Source organism: Dendropsophus ebraccatus, chromosome 5 (genome assembly GCF_027789765.1).
Source record: "Dendropsophus ebraccatus isolate aDenEbr1 chromosome 5, aDenEbr1.pat, whole genome shotgun sequence".
Lineage (NCBI taxonomy): Eukaryota > Metazoa > Chordata > Amphibia > Anura > Hylidae > Dendropsophus > Dendropsophus ebraccatus.
In genome coordinates this window covers 34003069-34022461 of record NC_091458.1, presented here as the reverse complement: position 1 = coordinate 34022461, position 19393 = coordinate 34003069, and the positions used below count along the sequence as shown (strand labels likewise).

The 19393-nt window shown below is 41.8% G+C and overlaps 1 protein-coding gene across 1 annotated transcript in view; it reads left to right on the top strand.

Moving 5' to 3' along the window:
* The first annotated feature begins 4061 nt into the window (after positions 1–4061).
* The window catches only part of SACS (sacsin molecular chaperone), a 59557-nt gene continuing 44225 nt past the window's right edge, over positions 4062–19393 (top strand). The window contains exons 1-2 of the mRNA XM_069969830.1: positions 4062–4414; positions 13064–13444. Of these exons, the coding sequence (XP_069825931.1) occupies positions 13425–13444 (20 nt within the window). The 5' untranslated portion in view covers positions 4062–4414; positions 13064–13424. The remainder of the gene's footprint in view (positions 4415–13063; positions 13445–19393) is intronic.

Genomic DNA, 19393 nt, shown 5'->3' with positions numbered 1-19393 from the left:
GGGACCCCGTGCAGCGAGGACAGGTAATGTATACAGAGCGGAAGCAGGAGCTGGGGCCAGCAACACAAGGGGTTAAGCGGAAGGCAGAATTACATACACACAGCGGTTGTTCAGACCGCTGTGTGTATGTAGTGAGTGTTCTGCCAGGACCTAGCCGACTCACAGCTTTATTAACGCTGCGAGTCGGTACGTGTCAAGCTACCCTTAAAGTGAATGTGCGTCAGTAAGGGTTGTCTTTATTGGACTTTACCTGACATCATCCCACCAGGTGTCATCTGGTCTGGACAAAGGTGGGAGGTTAAAGGGGTTATCCAGTGCTACAAAAACTTGGCCACTTTCTTCCTGAGACAGCCCCACTCTTGTCTCCAGCTTGAGCAGGGTTTTTCTGCTTAGTTCCTTTGAAGTGAATGGAGCTTAATTGCAAACCGCACCTGAACTAGAGACAAGAGTCATGTTGTCTCTGAAAGACAGTGGCCATGTTTTTATAGCATTAGATAACCCCTTTAAGTTCACCTTTCCCTAGCAAATAAGCAGAACAAACATATCTGTATAAGTTTCGGAAACCAGATGCTTTGGGTATGGGCAAAATTCCCCTTTATATTCTACTGAATGGGTAATATCAGTTCCCATGTTCTCCTATGTTCCCCTATGTTACCTATTTGTAGATATCTGTTTTCACTCCAGTACATACATTTCTGCTGACTGGTTGCAGAGAGGCCAGTGATGGGGGACTAAAGGGGGAATGTTTCTTTGTTTCTTGAGAAGAGTACCTTGGCTTAGTAAGGGCCAGTTCACGTGGAATCCCACCAGCCTCCATGTCATACAGGCAGTCTATGGGAGGCTCGCATGCCTCCTCTCTCCCCACGGAAGAATTGACATGAGCCCTCTCATAGACTGCCTGTATGACACGGAGGCTGGTGGGATTCCATGGTGGAGAGTTCTGTTGCGGAATCCCACCAGTTTTACTCCGTGTGAACTGGTCCTAAATTCAGTCCTGTTCTTCTTGAAAGGGCAAAGGCATTGGCTAGAAGGGGAAGCTACATCCAAAAGATTCTGTTTTGCATGTACTTCCCAGTCTCAGTGGAGCTTAAATTGGCCTATAAGTCTCCACACACTTGTGGGGTGCTCTCCTAAAGGAAGAACATTTGAGCCCCTCTTAAGGGCACAACCATTACATATAATACATATAGATATATATTTAGCCATGTCATTCATCAGCTACTTTACCCGTTCTTGCAGGTAGTAACGTGCCTTATATTCATTTTTGCTAAAAAACAGGCACTATGGGGGAGATTTATCAAACTGGTGTAAAGTAGAATTGTCTTAGTTGCCCCTAGCAACCAATCAGATTCCACCTTTCATTTTCTAAAGAGACTGTGAGGAATGAAAAGTGGAATCTGATTGGTTGCTAGGGGGAACTAAGACAATTCTATGTTACACCAGTCTGATAAATCTCCCACTATGTCTTATTTTCGGGGTATCTCTTATTTCTCTAAGACATCCCCCCCAGACCTCCCTGGAATACTCACATCTTTGCTAAGGAGCGCATCAGCAGCAGGACCAAGAGGGCCTCAGCAGCGGGATGTGCCGGCAGAACATGTGTGACATGTGCCAAGCATGTGGCTGCATGCATCGGGACATGCAGAGGATGTGGGGGCCATGGACCAGTTTAGCTGCGGCTGTGAAGGTCCACGAAGGAATTAGGTAAGTCCTAGGTGGCAGCAGGTGTCAATGGGCGTCGCCTTACTTTCGGGGGTGCCCCAGTTTACAGTAGGGGTGCCTTATTTTTGGTGGTGTCTTTTTTTAGGAGGGTGTCTTATTTTCTGTGAAACACGGTATGAATGGGGAATGAAAATGAAAACTGTCAGTGAATGAGCGCGGATGGGGTGTGGGTGGGGTGTGTTGTAATCATATTCAAGTTTCATGAGAGCCTCCCGGATTACTAGTTACGCCCCAATCACTGGATGGTTCTTATAAGTTTAAAAAACTCATAGAAACCAAGTATCCCTCCATACAAAATGAAATAGATACTTACTTCAGGCCAGACGCTTAACAGCAATAGACAAAGAATCTCCCTGGGGCAATGCTGAGTACGTGGCGCACAGTGACATGTCAGCATTAGGGTATGTGATACAGTATCCACGCTCATTCCCACACAGGTGACTGTATCCTTGCTTACTAAGGCTTATGTGCTAAGCTGCTACGTACTGAAATTGTAACTGATATATATGAGTGCAAATTACTAGTCACAAAGTAGCCCTAGAGTCTGCCCGATGGGCCAAGAGGAAGACATGGGTAGTGAAGGAGGTTGGCGACCTAGTCCATAAAGTTACGGCTCCTATCCATATGTAAGGCCTGCCCCTCTACTCTATAGCTAGCCACATCCCATTGTTCTGAGCATCAAAATCAATAGGGCCCTATTACACAGGATGATTATTGTGTGAAATATTGTTATATCGTTCAAATTTAATCGTTTCGTGTAAATGCAGGCACTGATAGAACGACTATCGAGAAATCGGTTGTGTGTTGATGATCATTGATTTTGTTCTGACACCTAAATCATTGTTAGTCGTTCACTAATCATTCAGTGTAATTCCACACTGTACGTTCTTTTGCTGGGATCAGATGGAGTAAAAAATCGTTGTAACGACTATCAATCTGTGTAATATGGTGAATAATTTCGGGTAGCTCTGATTTACAATCATTTATCCTTAATCGTTAAAAATCGCTTTGTCTAAGGGTCCATTTACACAGGAAGATTATCTGACAGATTATCTGCCAAAGATTTGAAGCCAAAGCCAGGAATGGACTATAAACAGAGATCAGGTCATAAAGGAAAGCCTGAGATTTCTCCTCTTTTCAAATCCATTCCTGGCTTTGGCTTCAAATCTTTGGCAGATAATCTGTCCAATAATCTTTCTGTGTAATAGGACCTTGCTAGGAACATACTGGCTGCTGGGAGAAGCATGGCATGTCTAACAATTATTACTACTGTATTATTGAATAGATTTTTTTCATAATGTAACAAACGTTTTTCCAGGAGTGTGGGAGGACACCGGAGTACTCTGAGGAACCCATACAGACACACAGAGAATATACAAACTCCATTCATATGTTGTCCTTGGCCACATTTGATATCAGCACTCCAGTACTGCAAGGGCACTGTGCTGTAGTATCATATATATATATATATATATATATATATATATATATATATATATATATATATTATATATATACACTATATATATATATATATATATATATATATATATATATATATTAGATATAACTGGCGCCAAACCTTTCACATTACTATAGCGACTTTGCATGGAGCTATATATGTGAACGTCGATGCTAGCTCACTGCTAGTAACTTGTCAGTCACTCTATGCAAACAGCATAGTGTGCCACTTAAGTTTCTTGATATAATAATATATAATATGATAAAATGAACGACCGGGTGACAGGTGTGTGCAGCATAGCTGGGGGATTATATGTCATCCTGGAGCTGCTAAACAGGGAGGCCCAGCTCCTGATCAGGGGCCCACCAAGGGGTAGGGCCCACCGGGGGATTCCCCTGCTCCCCTGTGGGCCAGTCCGAGCCTGTATTTATATATATATATATATATATATATATATATATATTTATAAAATTTTATGTATAGCATGTCTATATAGCTATAAATATATATATATATAGCTAGCATATTTTATATGTTATGTACACAGTGTTATAGTTTTGCATTAATCTGCCCCTGTACATAGGGTATTTGCAGTTTTATATATGGTATGTACACATTACAATACTTTTATATATACCAGTGACTTAATTCCCAGCACAATGCATATCCTGTTCCTCATACATCTCCAGTATCTGCTGCTAATACAGTAACTTACAGCAAACTACATCAAACTCCTTCAACTCCTAGGGCATGTGCACTGCCCTCAAACATGGATCCTAATATCTGCATCACCTTACTGAGCATGCTCACTGCCCTTAAACATGGCTTCCTCGGATCACCTAGCAGTGTAGTGCGCATGTGCACTGCCCATAGTGGCCCCAGGCAGCTCTAACGGTATCTGGGAGCTGCAGTGAGGAGTGCTGCTCTGGGAACTCCCATATCCACTTCTCAAACATGAGCTTCAGTGGTCACAGGAGACTGAAGGGACCCAGAACTGGGAGGACTGAAGGGAAATGCAAGCTGTGTCTTTAAGGGGGAAGCATAAAGGGGGAGCTATAGCTTGTGCTGCATTGGACTTGTTTGGATCTGTTCCTGGTGCAGCATTAGCCTTGCAGCACTATGTGGGGAAGCTGCTGACTGACTGAGATCCCCTCCAGCATTGTGCACTCCTGGAAGTATCAGCTCCCTTCCCTGCTGCCTCCTCTTCCATCTGGTCTGTTCACCATACAAGTAGGTTGACTTTGTTACCTTGTATCTCATTGTTGTTTTGTCCTTGATTCATTCTGTTTGTTGTTTTGCTTTCCTATTGTATCTGTTTGTTGTTTTGCTTTTCTATTATATCTGTTTTTTGTATTGCCTTTCTATTGTATCTGTTTGTTGTTTTGCTTTTCTATTATATCTGTTTGTTGTTTTGCCTTTCTATTATATCTGTTGTTTTGCCTTTCTATTATATCTGTTTGTTGTTTTGCCTTTCTATTATATCTGTTTGTTGTTTTGCCTTTCTATTATATCTGTTTGTTGTTTTGCCTTTCTATTATATCTGTTTGTTGTTTTGCCTTTCTATTATATCTGTTTGTTGTTTTGCCTTTCTATTGCATCTGTTTGTTGTTTTGCTTTTCTGTTGCATCTGTTTGTTGTATAGCTTTTACGTTATATGTCTTTGTTGTATTGCTTTTACATTGTATCAGTTTGAGGTGGGTTCTCTGAAGAATCTCAGGCATCTTTGCCTGGATTTGCATTTTCTATTTCTCATTGAATGAAGGACTCGGAGCTTTGCAGTTGCAGCACAATTCCCTATGGTGTGCTTAAGGGAAATGGTATAATTTTATATAGGAAAGCTGTAAACTGTGTGTGTGTGAATATAAGCCATGGCCTGTGTATACTCTTCCTCTCTGTGGCCTTATACTGGGCTATGTCCTGGCACCTGATGTCACCCATGCATGTGCCTAAGGTCTTAAGTGGATCACTGTCAGATTCTTCTAGTGTGAACTGTGCCATCATGGCATGATAGTCCAGGATCCAGGGACTGTCTGTACTCTCCTAACAGAATGGGATGGACCAGAAAACAGATTATGATGTTTCTACTACATAACAAAAGGGTAATGGACCAGGATATAGAACTGGTAGACCAGGATTCAGCCAGTTGTGTTATCCCTACATAACATGATGGACCAGCATCCTGAACTTACAGCCTATGGTGACCCAAGAAATCTAGGTTACAAAACTCAAGTATCTATATTGACTTAATGGACCAGGATATATAACCTGTGGTCTTTATTGCACTAATAGAACATCACTTATCTGTATTCAGGATGTGCACCTTATACTATTTTAGCATTATGGGATCTTAAGTTGCTGCATATATAATTGCATCGAAACAGGACTGACAAGGAACTTGTGCTTGCAAACCTTGCCATTTCACCAGAACGTGGTGAACCAGTATATGGGACTTGTAATCTACACTAACCCAAAGGTATTCAATGAACTAAGATCAAGAGCATCCAGCCTATGTCCCAACAGTGCCCAATGGACTTGGATACAAAGGTTACAACCTATATGACCTTAACAGGACATTATAGACAAGGGTAGGGAATTTACATTTTATATTATATCATCAGGGCATGATGGACCAGGACTCAGGGTTCTCAGTCTGTACTGTCTGAACAGGACATGATGGACTAGTCTATATTGCCTCAACAGGACATGATAGACCAGAACCCAATGCTCTCAGTCTGTATTGTCTCCACAGGACACAATGGACCAGGACCCAGGGCTTTCACTCTGTACTGTCTTAACAGGACATGGTGGACCAGGACCTAGGGCTCTCAGTCTGTATTGTCTGAACAGGACATTATGGACCAGGATCCAGGGCTCACAGTCTGTATTGTCTGAACAGGACATGATGGACCAGGACTCAGGACTCACAGTCTGTATAGCCTTAATAGGACATGATGAACCAAGATCCAGGGCTCACAGTCTATATTGCCTCAAAGGACATCGTGGACCAGGGCTTTCTGTCTGTATTGTCTCAACAGGACATGATGGACCAAGATCCAGGGCTCACAGTCTATATTGCCTCAAAGAACATCGTGGGCCAGGGCTCTCTGTCTGTATTGTCTCAACAGGACATGATGGACCAAGATCTAGGGCTCTCACTATGTATTACTTCAACAGGACATGATGGACCAAGATCTAGGGCTCTCACTATGTATTACTTCAACAGGACATGATGGACCAAGATCTAGGGCTCTCACTATGTGTTACTTCAACAGGACATGATGGACCAAGATCTAGGGCTCTCACTATGTATTACTTCAACAGGACATGATGGACCAAGATCCAGGACTCACAGTCTGATAGAGAGTAATAGATCAGGATCTAACACGTTGTTCCATACACACAAAGCCAAGTGGACCAGGATATAGGGTCACAGGCTGTAGTGTACTATCCAAGCATAGTGCAATTGGAGCTTGCTGACTGTCCAGATCCAGAGTTTGCAACCCATGATGTCTTAATAGTCCTCATAATGTCTGTAATATCTCTGTAGAGCATTATGGACTGTATTCCAGATCTTGCATACTATATTGCGCCAAAGGGCTCAATGTATGAAGTTCCAGGACTTGCTTGGTGTGCTACCATGAGCTAGAAGGACATTGATTCTGGGTTTGCAGTGTATATTGTCCTGACAAAGCATGATCCATTTTGTCCAGTGTGCTGTCTATACTAAGGAACGTTATGGCCTGGGCTTGTATCCTATCCCCTCCTGGGAGAACATGATGCGTTGATACCACAATGTACACCTTATACTAACCGGACATGCAGAACTGCAGTCCATCCCTGACTCATAGCCTGACATCACTTCCCAATGCGGCAGCTCAGCACAACTCTTGCTGTCTCACTCTTTACACACTTCTGAGCTATGAAGAAGGATTTACCCTGACTAATCTGATACTCATTATAGTAAAGACATTAACACTGCTTATCCATTGAGAAGCTTTATATGCCAACCATTGTCTATTGCAGGGCTTGTCGTATGTTTTATAAGTGTCAGACCCAGAGGCATAAATCTGTTAGTGCTTGTCTATGAATACAGACCGCTTATTTACTTTGGACTTGGGTTCTGTAAATTCTTGTGATGCCATTGTTCATAGGAATGACTGATGTCTAATATTAGCATGAATGGCTGGGGGGGGGTGGGGGTGTTAGTGGTATGTTCCAGAGTGATTAGCCCCGCTTAATGTGGACATATGGCACACTGGTCCATTGTCTCAGGGTGCAGTAAACTTCTATGACAGCTTTCCTCTGTGACAATAGAAGTATATGCTGTGAGTAGAGATGAGCGAACCTGGAGCATGCTCGAGTCGATTCGATCCCGAACTTTGCCATTTGATTAGCGGTGGCTGCTGAACTTGGATAACGCCCTAAGGCTATGTGGAAAACATGGATATAGTCATTGGCTGTATCCATGTTTTCCAGAAAACCTTAGAGCTTTATCCAAGTTCAGCAGCCCCAGCTAATCAAATACCGAACGTTCGGGTTCGGATGGACTCGAACCCGAACCCGGTTCGCTCATCTCTAGCTGTGAGCACTGTCAATGCTCTGTGATGAAGCCCCTATTACACTGAACGCTTATCGTTTAAAAATAAGCTAAATTTAGAAAAAATGAACGATTATCCGTGTAATAACACGTAACAATGAAACGACTAATGAAAAATGGTTCATCTTGGTCTTTCAACATGTTGAAAAATTATCGTTGGTTGTTCGCTGATCGTTTGCATATTTGTTCGTGTAATAAATAGGGATGATCGAACAACGGGAATTTTCAGGTTCGTACGAACTCTAACCCTCGGCTTTAGATTCAAAAGCTGATGGTTCGAGTTCAAACGAACCTGAAAATTCCCGCTGTTCGATCATCTCTAGTAATAAGTCGTTTGTAGACAAAACATGTTGTGTTGGTCGTCCTGAGGAACGATTAGCGACCATATAACGATGTAAAAACAATCGTTCATAACAGTAATCAGTGAATGTAATAACATCAGAATCGTTTGATAAAAAATCACTAGAGAACGATCATTATAGCGAATCTTTGAACGATAATCGCTACGTGTAATGAGGCCTTGAGGTTATAACCCTTTAGCTGTAGGGAGATACATCAGCCCTCAGCAGTGATTCTTCATCTGGAGTCTGTATTTCAAATTTCACTAAAAGATGACATCCTTATTTTTACCTACCTATCCATTAAAATTTGTAATTTCCTTGTTTTTCACATAGAATTACAGAAATTGCAAATATTCTCATTCAATATGATGAGGGGTCCAATAGAAGGGCATTACACAATACAGGTTTAGTGACCTTGGACTATAGGTGTAATAAAAATACTGATTTATATGACATCATTTGACAATTTAGCTATGTGAAAACCTGATTTTTATTAGATTGCATTGACCTTACGGGATATGCTTTCATGCAGAGGTGGACATTAGAAGGGCCCATGGATAGTCAGGGCTGATAGCGTAGTTGTGTTCAATAAAGTCTCAAGTGAGAATGAAAACTTTTCTCAATGAACAAGTTCTCCTTATAGAATTATATAGGTTTGTGTATCTCAATACAGTCGGAAGCACATAGAGATATAGAATGGGAATGGTATTTTCTAACCTTATTACACAGACCCGTAATACGCCGGTATCTAATGCTCTCACATATATGACATCTACAATAGTAAATGCTTTATAACATTATTGTAGCATAGTAAATACTATTCAACAGATGAGGGTAGAAGATGCATATTGAACAAAAGGCTTCAAAACCATTAGCAATAAATAAACCAAATCCATGGACTGACAATGGGGATGGATATGTATAATGTGGATTGTAGTAGACATTGCTTTTTTTTTTATTTGTATAGCGCACACAGATTCCGCAGCACTTTGCCAATTATTGCTCCCTGTCCCCAATAGGGCTCACAATCTAAATCCACCTATCTGTATGTTTTTTTGGGTGCTCCCTGTCCCCAATAGGGCTCACAATCTAAATCCACCTATCTGTATGTTTTTTTGGGTGCTCCCTGTCCCCAATAGGGCTCACAATCTAAATCCACCTATCTGTATGTTTTTTTGGGTGTGGGAGGAAACCGGAGTACCCGAAGGAAACCCACGCAAACACGGAGAGAACATACAAACTCTTTGCAGATATTGTCCTTGGTAGGATTTGAACCCAGGATCCCAGCGCTGCAAGGCTACAGTGCTAATCCCTAAGCCACCGTGCTGACATTCCAGCACAATGTGAATACTGATAAAAAAAAATATTGGTACCAGTAACTTGTGCCGGACTCACCTATTCTGAATAATCATATACTGCGTCAGGGAATTGGCCTAAGGGCGATGGAATGGAAGAGAAGAGGAAGCAAACACAATGCCCCCATCTGTGGCAGAACATAGCACCGTCATTTTATTGAACTTCCAGGGTGGCTTTTTCTCAAAAAAGGTTCTTCCAAGGATGCAACCCAACAAGCTGCCACCTAGAGGAAAGGGTGTCAGTCCTCTGCACTCTCTAGAGCAGGGGTAGGGAACCTTGGCTCTCCAGTTGTTGCAAAACTATAATTCCCATCATGCATGGACAGCCAAAGCTAAAGCTGTGGCTGTCCAGGCATGATGGGAGTTGTCATTTTGCAACAGCTGGAGAGCCAAGGTTCCCTACCCCTGATCTAGACCTTCTAGGGTTAAATCTCTATGTATTTTGCATTGTCTGTTGTCCTCACATCTGCTGGAGCTCAGAGTCTTCCTCGGTGTTGTACCCTGGACCTTCAGGATGGTCACCTTTAGGGACAGTGCACTCTGAATGATGGAGGGGTCCCGCTGTGATACTTGCTTCTCTAGCCCATGTATATCACTAGTTGCGGCAGTGACATGACTTGATGTGACCTTGGAGCAGCCTAAGTATATCTAGAGGAAAGCTGAGCTGATGGCGGGGCTGTACCTTATGTAGTTGTGTCCTTCTTCAGTAGAAGAGAAATACTATGGAATGAAAGTTCAGCTATTTGTACATCAGTCAGTTGTGTATGATGTGCGCAGTACGCTGACATTCCTTACCTATTACTATATCTGCCAAATCCTTATCCCAGATGAAGTTGGGGAATAAAGCAGATTGTTAGTTTTCCCATACATGGAGAAGAATCCTGCACTAACAGAGCAAATCAATCACTATAGAAGTGATGGCTTATGGAGGATATATTAGCAGCGAGTTCCTTTACCATATGCAAACATTACTCAGAGATAGTAAAAAGGCCTAAGAAAAAAATGGTTCCCGATTCCTGCTTTAGCTGGTTGGCTGGTGAGTAGTGATTACCCAAAGCCTGTAATAAGACTCCAGCCTGTGATCAGAGAGCCATAGATTTGAGTAGGTTTTGTCTTTATGCTCATAGTTGCTAGATGGGCTCTAGAATATAAATACAGCAGGTGTCTGTGGTTTGTCAGCCTGCCCGATGATTAATATGTCAGATTCGCACAATGTATGTTTGAGATGCCTTAATTGTTTTTTTTTATATAATGAAATGTGCGTTTCAGACCTATATTAGAATTACAGTGGTGCCTTGGATTACGAGCATAATTCGTTCCGGGACCGGAACAATTGGTTCCACACCCCAAAAATAATGTTTTTTTTAAACTGAATAACATGTAAAACAAATGAAACAAACGTTTATTTACTGTACAGTAAAGCCATCAGCATGTGGAGTATAATGTAGTTTGTAGATACAGGATGGAACTGCAGATCCCCATAATGCAGGAGTGTAGTACAACAAGCTATATAGAATATAGAAACAGGGCTGCTGTCAGAGGTCTGTGTGGTCTCATGGCAGCAATGGGGAAGGGGTGTGTGTTCAGCCTGGACCAATCAGGAAGTGAGAATCACAGAGCTGTGCAGGAGGACAGTGACTGAAACTTCTCTATACAGCAGTGTGTATACCTGAGTGTGAGTGCAGGCACATTATAGCAGCAGTGTGTATACCTGAGTGTGAGTGCAGGCACATTATAGCAGCAGTGTGTATACCTGAGTGTGAGTGTAGGCACATTATAGCAGCAGTGTGTATAGCTGAGTGTAAGTGCAGGTACATTATAGCAGGAATGGAGAGGATGGGAAACACAAGGACTGACAGAGACTGCAGGGAGCATGAAGGAATGAGCAGGACAGATGTGGGCACAGTATAGCAGCACTCTCTGTCCGGGGAGAGAGGGGTTACAGCTATGAAGACATTACCTCCACAGTCCTGTCCCCTGATGCAAGCCGAAGCCTGAAGTGGCTCTGCTTTGATTTGTAAGGTGAGGGAGACCTCCTGGGTCAGAGTACAGTATTGCAGACCCTGCTATGCAGAGTGGTCTCTGCTTGAAGTTCCATAGACTTATTGATATTTGCTGGCAGATTCCACGATCCGCCAAATGAATTGACATGTGAATTCTTTTGGCCCATGGCGCAATTCGCTGGCAAATATAATTAAGTCTATGGAACGGGGGAAACTTCAAGTGGAGACCACCCATTGGAATCTGCTTGAAGTCTTAGCGGAAATTCCGTAGTGTGCACATACCCTTAGAGTAGAGGGAATACTCTTCAGTGTTGGGTGCCTGAATTAAAATGAAAGCACTTACTAATATCCATGTGCTGTAGTATCTGAACAGGTTTTCTCTCACTTCCGACCAGGCAGGAAGTGTGATCACATAGCCCTATGCGCTCATCCTCCATGCTGTGTAAGCAGTACTCTCCCTCCCCTCTGGGATGATATGTCACACTGTACATCAGATAAGGGGCTCGTCTTCTCTCCTGAGCCCCCCTCCGCCCTGGGTCATGTCTGTGCATGAATGCAAAAAATAACTGCTGAGTGATCCAGGAATACCCCTTAAGGCTGGTCTATCTGATCTAAGGTTGTAGAATGTGTCCAATATGTGTGTATAAAGTCATTATAGAACTCTGTTTAACCATATGAAATGGTGTAAAAAAAAAAGGGATTCTTCAAAACATCTTTATAGTAAAATTAAGCCTCATGACCTGAATGAGTCCAAAATACAATAAATTATTACTATTGTTATTATTATTAGTATTAGTATTATATCAACACATCTTGCCCCATAGTGTGGGTCCCACCAATAGAAGTGTCATATTTTAAGAGAATGGGGGTCTCATGCCCTCACATTCAATAATTCATGATGTTCATCCACTGTCCCCATTGAAGTCAATTTAAAAGAGGCCATGCTTGCATTGTTTTCTTCATTCAAGTGTATGCAAGTTACTAAAAGAGACAAGGACATAGGACCTGAGCCTATCAGACCTTTATAATAACCTGTGGATAAGATGTAAAACTCTTTCCTTAAAGGGAAATTAACAGCAGGTTAGATGCCTTTTCTCCTTAGCGCCTTTTTCGTGTAATCGGTAGTTTATTCCCTATACAGATGAGGGAGTTTGGTGCCATGGGGGTGGGGCTTCAGCCCCCAGTGCAGTGATCCACCCCTTCTAATGAATATTCATCCGGAGCTCTGCAGTGACGAGTTCTGGAGTGGCATCACCGCAGACCACCACCCCAATATTCATCAGGAGAGGCAGGCCAGCTGTGGGTGGTGATCCCCTGCCAAGGGCACCAAACGTAACAAAAACAGCACTGAGGCTTCTAACTTGGTGTTTGTTTCCCTTTAATAAATGTCTACAAGTGAGCTCTGATCCTAGTTCATCTTACCGTCATGTGTACGTAGTAAACTGTACCTGCTTTATGGCTACATCTAGCGGCAAATACATTGGGGAGAATGCAGCACTGAGTGTTTTATGTTTTTACATACAACATATGGCATTGTCTACATTTTTAATAAATGACCTTCTGATCTTCTTCCCTTCTTTAAGATGCCGCACATCTGATCATGACAGGCTGCTAATAAGTCAAGGAGAGGAAATCCCCCCCGTGTGAATTGGCTACATGTGCTGAAAGACAAGAGGGTAGTCAACACCCAGAAGGGTATCCAGTGTTGTGGGTAAAGGAACGTGTCCGCCTCAGGAGAAGGAGACCGGAAGTTATTTGGCCACAGTGTGAAGTTGGTGAAGGTGCCAGAGACAAACAAGCGCCCCACAGGATCAGAGGAGTGATAGAGTAATCCAGGACAAGATGTCTGCTGTTAGGTAGCGGCTTGGTCAAGTCAGGAAAGTTACAAAGTGCAGAAGAGTCCATGTTCTCTCCGTGTATATCCAGAGTCACAAGATAAATACGATGGAAGCCAGGGATGTAAAGTAAGTCTGTGGTATTCTTTTTTACTGTTCGCGTTCACAAGGTTCTCCGAACTATAGGCTGTACCCATGTCCTAGGGCATCCAACTTCTCCAGCCTCCGGGAGTCAAATTTGAGTTCATTGTCTAGGTTACTAACCACCACTCTGCTCTAAAAGCAGTGGTCTGGCTGGTGTATATGTAGCTATAATATACTTATTTTTTTATATTATACAGTTTATATATGCTATATTTCCATACATCTATACCTTCTCTATCTATCTAATCTTTTAGAGCAGAGTGGTGGTCGGTAACGTAGACAACAAGCTGTTAACAATATAAGTGATGTGGCAGCATATCAGGAGAAGGAAACAAGTTTTCTAAATGAATTTATTTGCAAAAATTAGCTTGACGAGACCTACGAGTATAACTATATAAGTTGAGATGGAAATACCCCCATTAATATGCCATGGTCAATATCAATCTCGGCATCCAAGTTTGACTTGAGTTACCCCCAAAAATAAATTAAAAAAATGGTATTTAATTACATATTTACTTGTATATAAAAATGAAAAGAAATCAATATAGGCACAGGAGCGTCACGTATTTATAACAAGCAACCTCTCCCCACAAACCATCAATTCCCTGGTGTTGTATTAGGATGTTACGTTGTCTGTTTGCCTATTCTGTACACTGTACATGACCTGAATCTAAATCTAGGTGCTGAGTCATTACTTCTAGTCCGCAGTCCTTTACACTGAGCTATCTGCAGCTTTGGATCCTTCTTGCAATTTTTTTATGCCATCTGCAGAGGAAGACTCGCTCTTCTCTGCTGTACATTATATGCACTGTATGACTCTCAGATATAGAGCCTAATCTACTCATTCTACTATTAGGGTGCGTTCACACCTACAGGTCCTGCAGCAGATCTGCAGCAGATTTGATGCTGTGTTCAGTTATTTAAATGAAATCTGCTGCAGAAAATCAGCTGCAGATCCTGTAGGTGTGAACGCACCATCAATAAGAGTTATCAGCATCCTAGCTATGGAGTTTATGTAGCCAGGAATTGACCAATGAAAAGGTCACTTCAACAATAGTAAATGTAGAAGAGTTCAGTTTGTGAATGATGGAAGGGATGCAGGATGGTAACTCGTATGGCATTATTTGTAGTAAGTTTTGTAAGAAATTATTCAGTATATAGAATTGATGCACTTAAAGTGATTGTATAATCTAGATTTTTTTTTCCTGATACTAAAGCATGTTGCATCTTTTTAACTTGTTTCTATTTTTTCTGTATTTTCCGATTGTAGCCTTTTTGTGTGTATTATAATGGAGGAGGCCATATTGCTCTGCTCCATTAACAGCATTTAGAGTGATGCTTTACTGCAGCCATAGAAAATAGTAGACTGGAGATGACTTCTTATTTGTATAGGAGAGTTTTCTAGACATCCTCTGTGACCTGTTGGGAGGTTAATTGTGCAGAGGGTGGGGGAAAAGGAAGGTATGGCCATCACCTGTTGTGAATGGTCTGATCCAATCTTATCAATATACAGGTGTCACCTTTTGGGTATGTCCACTTTACGGAATCCTGGCGGATCACCCACTGCGGATTCCGAAGCTCGCGGGTGCGTGCATCTCCACTGGTCCCATAGGCGTCATACTATGGTTTGGCAGATTCTGCCGTCCACCCGAAAAATGAGCTTGTTCATTCTTTGGGCCGATGGCGGAATCTGTATAATAATTTTATTAATTATAGTTCAAAATAATTCTGAAAGTTTCCATTCTGGCCACTAAGCCTATTAAAAAGCTGACACTTTCTGTTTTGTAGAAAAACTTTCCATCAGACTTATCACTATCACTACAGTAAGGGTATGTCCACACTACGGAATCCCGGATCCCGTAGCTCACCCCCGCTGGTGGCCATGCGCAACTCTGCTGGTCCCATAGGCTTCATTCTATGGTTTGGCAGATTCCACCATCTGCCCGGAGAATTAACCCGCTACTTCTTCAGGTGGATGGCGGAATCTTTGTCCATAAAAAATACAGCATGATTAAAAAAACGTGCCAACCTGTTTTAGGATTATGTCCCCTAATCATGGGCCATGATTATTTAAGATAATCCCGAAACGCGTTGGAGTGTTTTATAACCATGTTGTATTTTTTTATGGACAAAGAAATAAAGTTTTTGTAATTTTTAAGTCAAGGGGAGAATCGTGGCGAATTATTTAAGAGCAAGCGTAATAGTTTGTAAGACCTAAAAAAACACTATCTGATCCAACAAGTATTGGCAGGAGAACTTGGGAAAACATGAGCGCAATTCTTTTTTTTACCTGTGATGGTTGAAGGAGCTATGAAGCAAAAAGTTTGGAACTGGCAGACAACACAATGAGCCAGATTTTCTGAGACTTGTGATTCTCATGCCTGTCTAAGGAAATTTTTCATTTAAAACAACGGCCGTTGTTTTGAGTGCCAATTAATGTCTGTTGTTTATACGTAGTGGGAACATAGCCTTACAGTGAAAAGTGACACCAGTGAGTACACCAGGTAGATAACACAATAGCTTATACTCACTGCTCAGCTTTTCTCTCGATGAATGACCTCTGCACAGGTCACAGAGCATGTCTAGAAAATAATTCATGGGAATAAGGTCTCCTTCATACTAATGTGTCTATGTCAATGGTGGTTGCTGGAAAGCAAATCTCTAAATACTGTTTTAAAGGGGTTATCCAGTGCTACAAAAACATGGCCACTTTCTTTCAGAGAAAACACAACTCTTGTCTCCAGGTAAGGTGCGATTTGCAATTAAGCTCCATTCACTTGAACTGAGCAGCAAAACCCCGACCAATCTGGAGACAAGAGAGGCGCTGTCTCTGGAAGAAAGTGGCCGTGTTTTTGTTTGTAGCACTGGATAACCCCTTTAAACAGTTCAGGCAAAATGATGCCCCCCATAAAATGGACAAAAACATTTAATAAAAAATTTGCAATGACAAAATAGAAGAAGATTAGAAAAAAGAACTATTAAAAAAAGAGAAAATTCTTTGAAAAGGGTTAATACTGTCGGCTTCTATATTTCTGTTCTTAGTATCTGGGGTAGACTGGGATTGAACATCCCTGTGACCAGTTTATCACCGCACCGTGTTCTTTCCTCTTATCTCGCGGTTTGCATGGAGAAATGAGCGGCGTATTTCACTGAAGTCGTTCATCTAGCGTGACTCACAGCAGAGGGAACCTTTTCATTACTATAGATAGGAATCACGCTCGTTCATAAAGCTGCCAAATTAATTTTTGCAAAGTCAAAGTCAAATCCATTAACTTTTTATATGGAATTCCTGCCTCCAATCTTTTTGGAGTTTAATGTGATATTCTATACACTGTATTCATAGGAAGGCAGGTCGATGTCGATTATTTACCAGTATGACCAGGCTCATTCTTATCACTTTAGTAATGTGATGATAATGTAAAGGCCTTCGCGAATCGTAACAGATTTTTTAGTGTTTTAATGCATTGAAAATAAAGACATTTTAGAAAACTAGTCTACAGCTCACATGCAGATGAATGCAACTCCATGGTAACAGACTACAAACAAGTCTGTCCCTGAAGCCATACTGTCCTCCATTACTTCCTTACTACTTGCTAACCTGATGGATGGAAGAGAGGATGGCTGATGCTCTATCCTCATCTATGCTCTAAGTTTCTCCTCTGGGGCCTTTATTCTGAGACTGAGCTGGGTCGTTTCTTCTGCATCTAAGGGCTAGTCTAGGCCTGAAATATGTTGGTACCTTTGTACACCCAAAGTTTTTTCCTAGCAATACGTTGACACTACTGCACATCTGAGTAGCAGTGCCAACCCCTCCACCTGTCTTTTGTTGGATTGCATCCCAACCTAGGGCACAGATTCAGTGTACAGGGCCTTTTTTTCTATATTTTTTCTACTAAAATCAGGAGTGGAACTGACAGGGCAAAATTATAACCGATAGAATTGCAGAGTTTCTTTGTTTTCAACCCACTCCTGGTCTAGGTTGAAAAAAGACTGACCAAAAGACGGAAATACTATGTGTAAACATAGCCTAAAGGTGTCAGAGACCAGACGAGGAGAGGGAAAACGCCTGATCCTTGGTTGATCGTTTTTTTTTTTTGTGTGGCGCTAAAGTACATTGCTACCAGCCTAACATCTTCCTGTGTAAACAGATGTGCGATTAATCGTGCCTTATGATCTCCCCGATCGGCACTCGTTTGCTTCAGTAGATGGCCCCATATTGGGTTATCAGAAAAGACCATTAGACCCTAGCCATGTATCTGGCAAAGGCTAAAAGTGCTTTTCTGGTACTGTACTCCCTCCCTGGCACCTAAAATCCAGAGTACATCCCCTGACACCCAACACCATGATTGTGCCTTCCAAAGCATATGTACGTCAAACTCAGGTGCCCATCTACAGACCCTATTTACTTCTATGGTCTGAATGTGGTCTACTATATTTATATGAGTTTCTACTCAGACCCACACGTAGTTGGCACCCGATTTTGAATTATTCATGCTTCAGAGGGTGTCCAGCCTTAGCTGTGTCCTTGACGGGTTGAATAAATTGTACTATAAAAAAACTTTTCACGCCTCCAGCCTCCAGTCTCTTATGATCTGTGTATTAAGGAGTAACTCGTGTTCTATCCTTTTTAGAATTCGATTATTTGACATCTTTTTATTGAAACATACAATAAAGATATACAAGAAAGTGATATGTACATTTTCCATTTGTCCCATAAACTTTACGTGAGTGCCGTTCTTTACAGACATGTTCAATACTCCGTAACTACAGAGACATCACTGTCAATATGGTAAAGACTGCCTATTGATTTCCCAACTAAGGACTCCATATTGGTCCATAAAATAGGAGTCATAGTAAATACCGTTATATAGATTCTGGAAAGTGACTCCTCGTGGAGACTGACTTTAATGGGTTGTGACATGGATCTAGTGTTCCACTAGTTATTAACAAGAGAAGCTGCTGTTAATAATCAAGAACTACATAGAAGTAAGAAAAACTACACAGGGGTAGTGCAGAGGCCCCTCTACCCTATAACCGGACAACAGGATTATAGATAACAAATGGGAGGTGGGGGCCTGTTTCGTGTTTGGTCCCTGGCTGTTCCTTCACATGTGGCACAATGCTGCAGTTGGCATCAGCTAAGTGGTTGGCATTGGTTGGCACAGAATGGTGGTGGACATTGACTTTATTTCTTGTTTTCTGCTTTTATTTGCAATTCCTTGTTAAAGGGGTAGTTCAGCTTAAAAAAATGTTTTTTTAACTTAGCTGGTGCCAGAATTTACTTATTATTAAAAAGAATCTCAAGTCTTCCAGTACTTATCAGTTGCTGCATGTCCTACAGGAAGTGGTATTATTTCCCAAATGGAGAGCAAGAGAGGTTTTTTATGGGGGTTCGCTACTGCTCTGGACAGTTCCTGACATGGACAGAGGTGGCAGCACAGAGCACTGTGTCAGACTGGAGAGAATACATCACTTCCTGCAGGATATACAGCAGCTAAGTACTGGAAGGCTTGAGATTTTTTAATAGAAGTAAATTACAAATCTCTGGCACTTTCTGATTTAAGTTTATTTGAAAGATTTTTTTTTTTTTTTTGCTGAACTATCATTTTAAGGGAAATAACCAATAACTCTTCTATAACCCTTCTCAGACTACAGCTACTGTCTGAGTGGCTGACTCTGGGCTTCTGTACATGTGGAGGCATATTCCGAAGCAGGATAGAGAGGACTTGCCCTTGTGAACTAGTAGCAGGATCCCCCTGGGGCTGACGGTTACAATGACACAGTGCTTACCTGTGGATTTTGTATAACTCACCTTTTCATTATAAGTGCTGATGATAGCAATAGCTGACAACCTTTCATACTGACATATTTATTATGGCTGTAAAACGTATATGCAGCACATTTTTTTTCTCAAATCTTTGTACGTGGACTGTC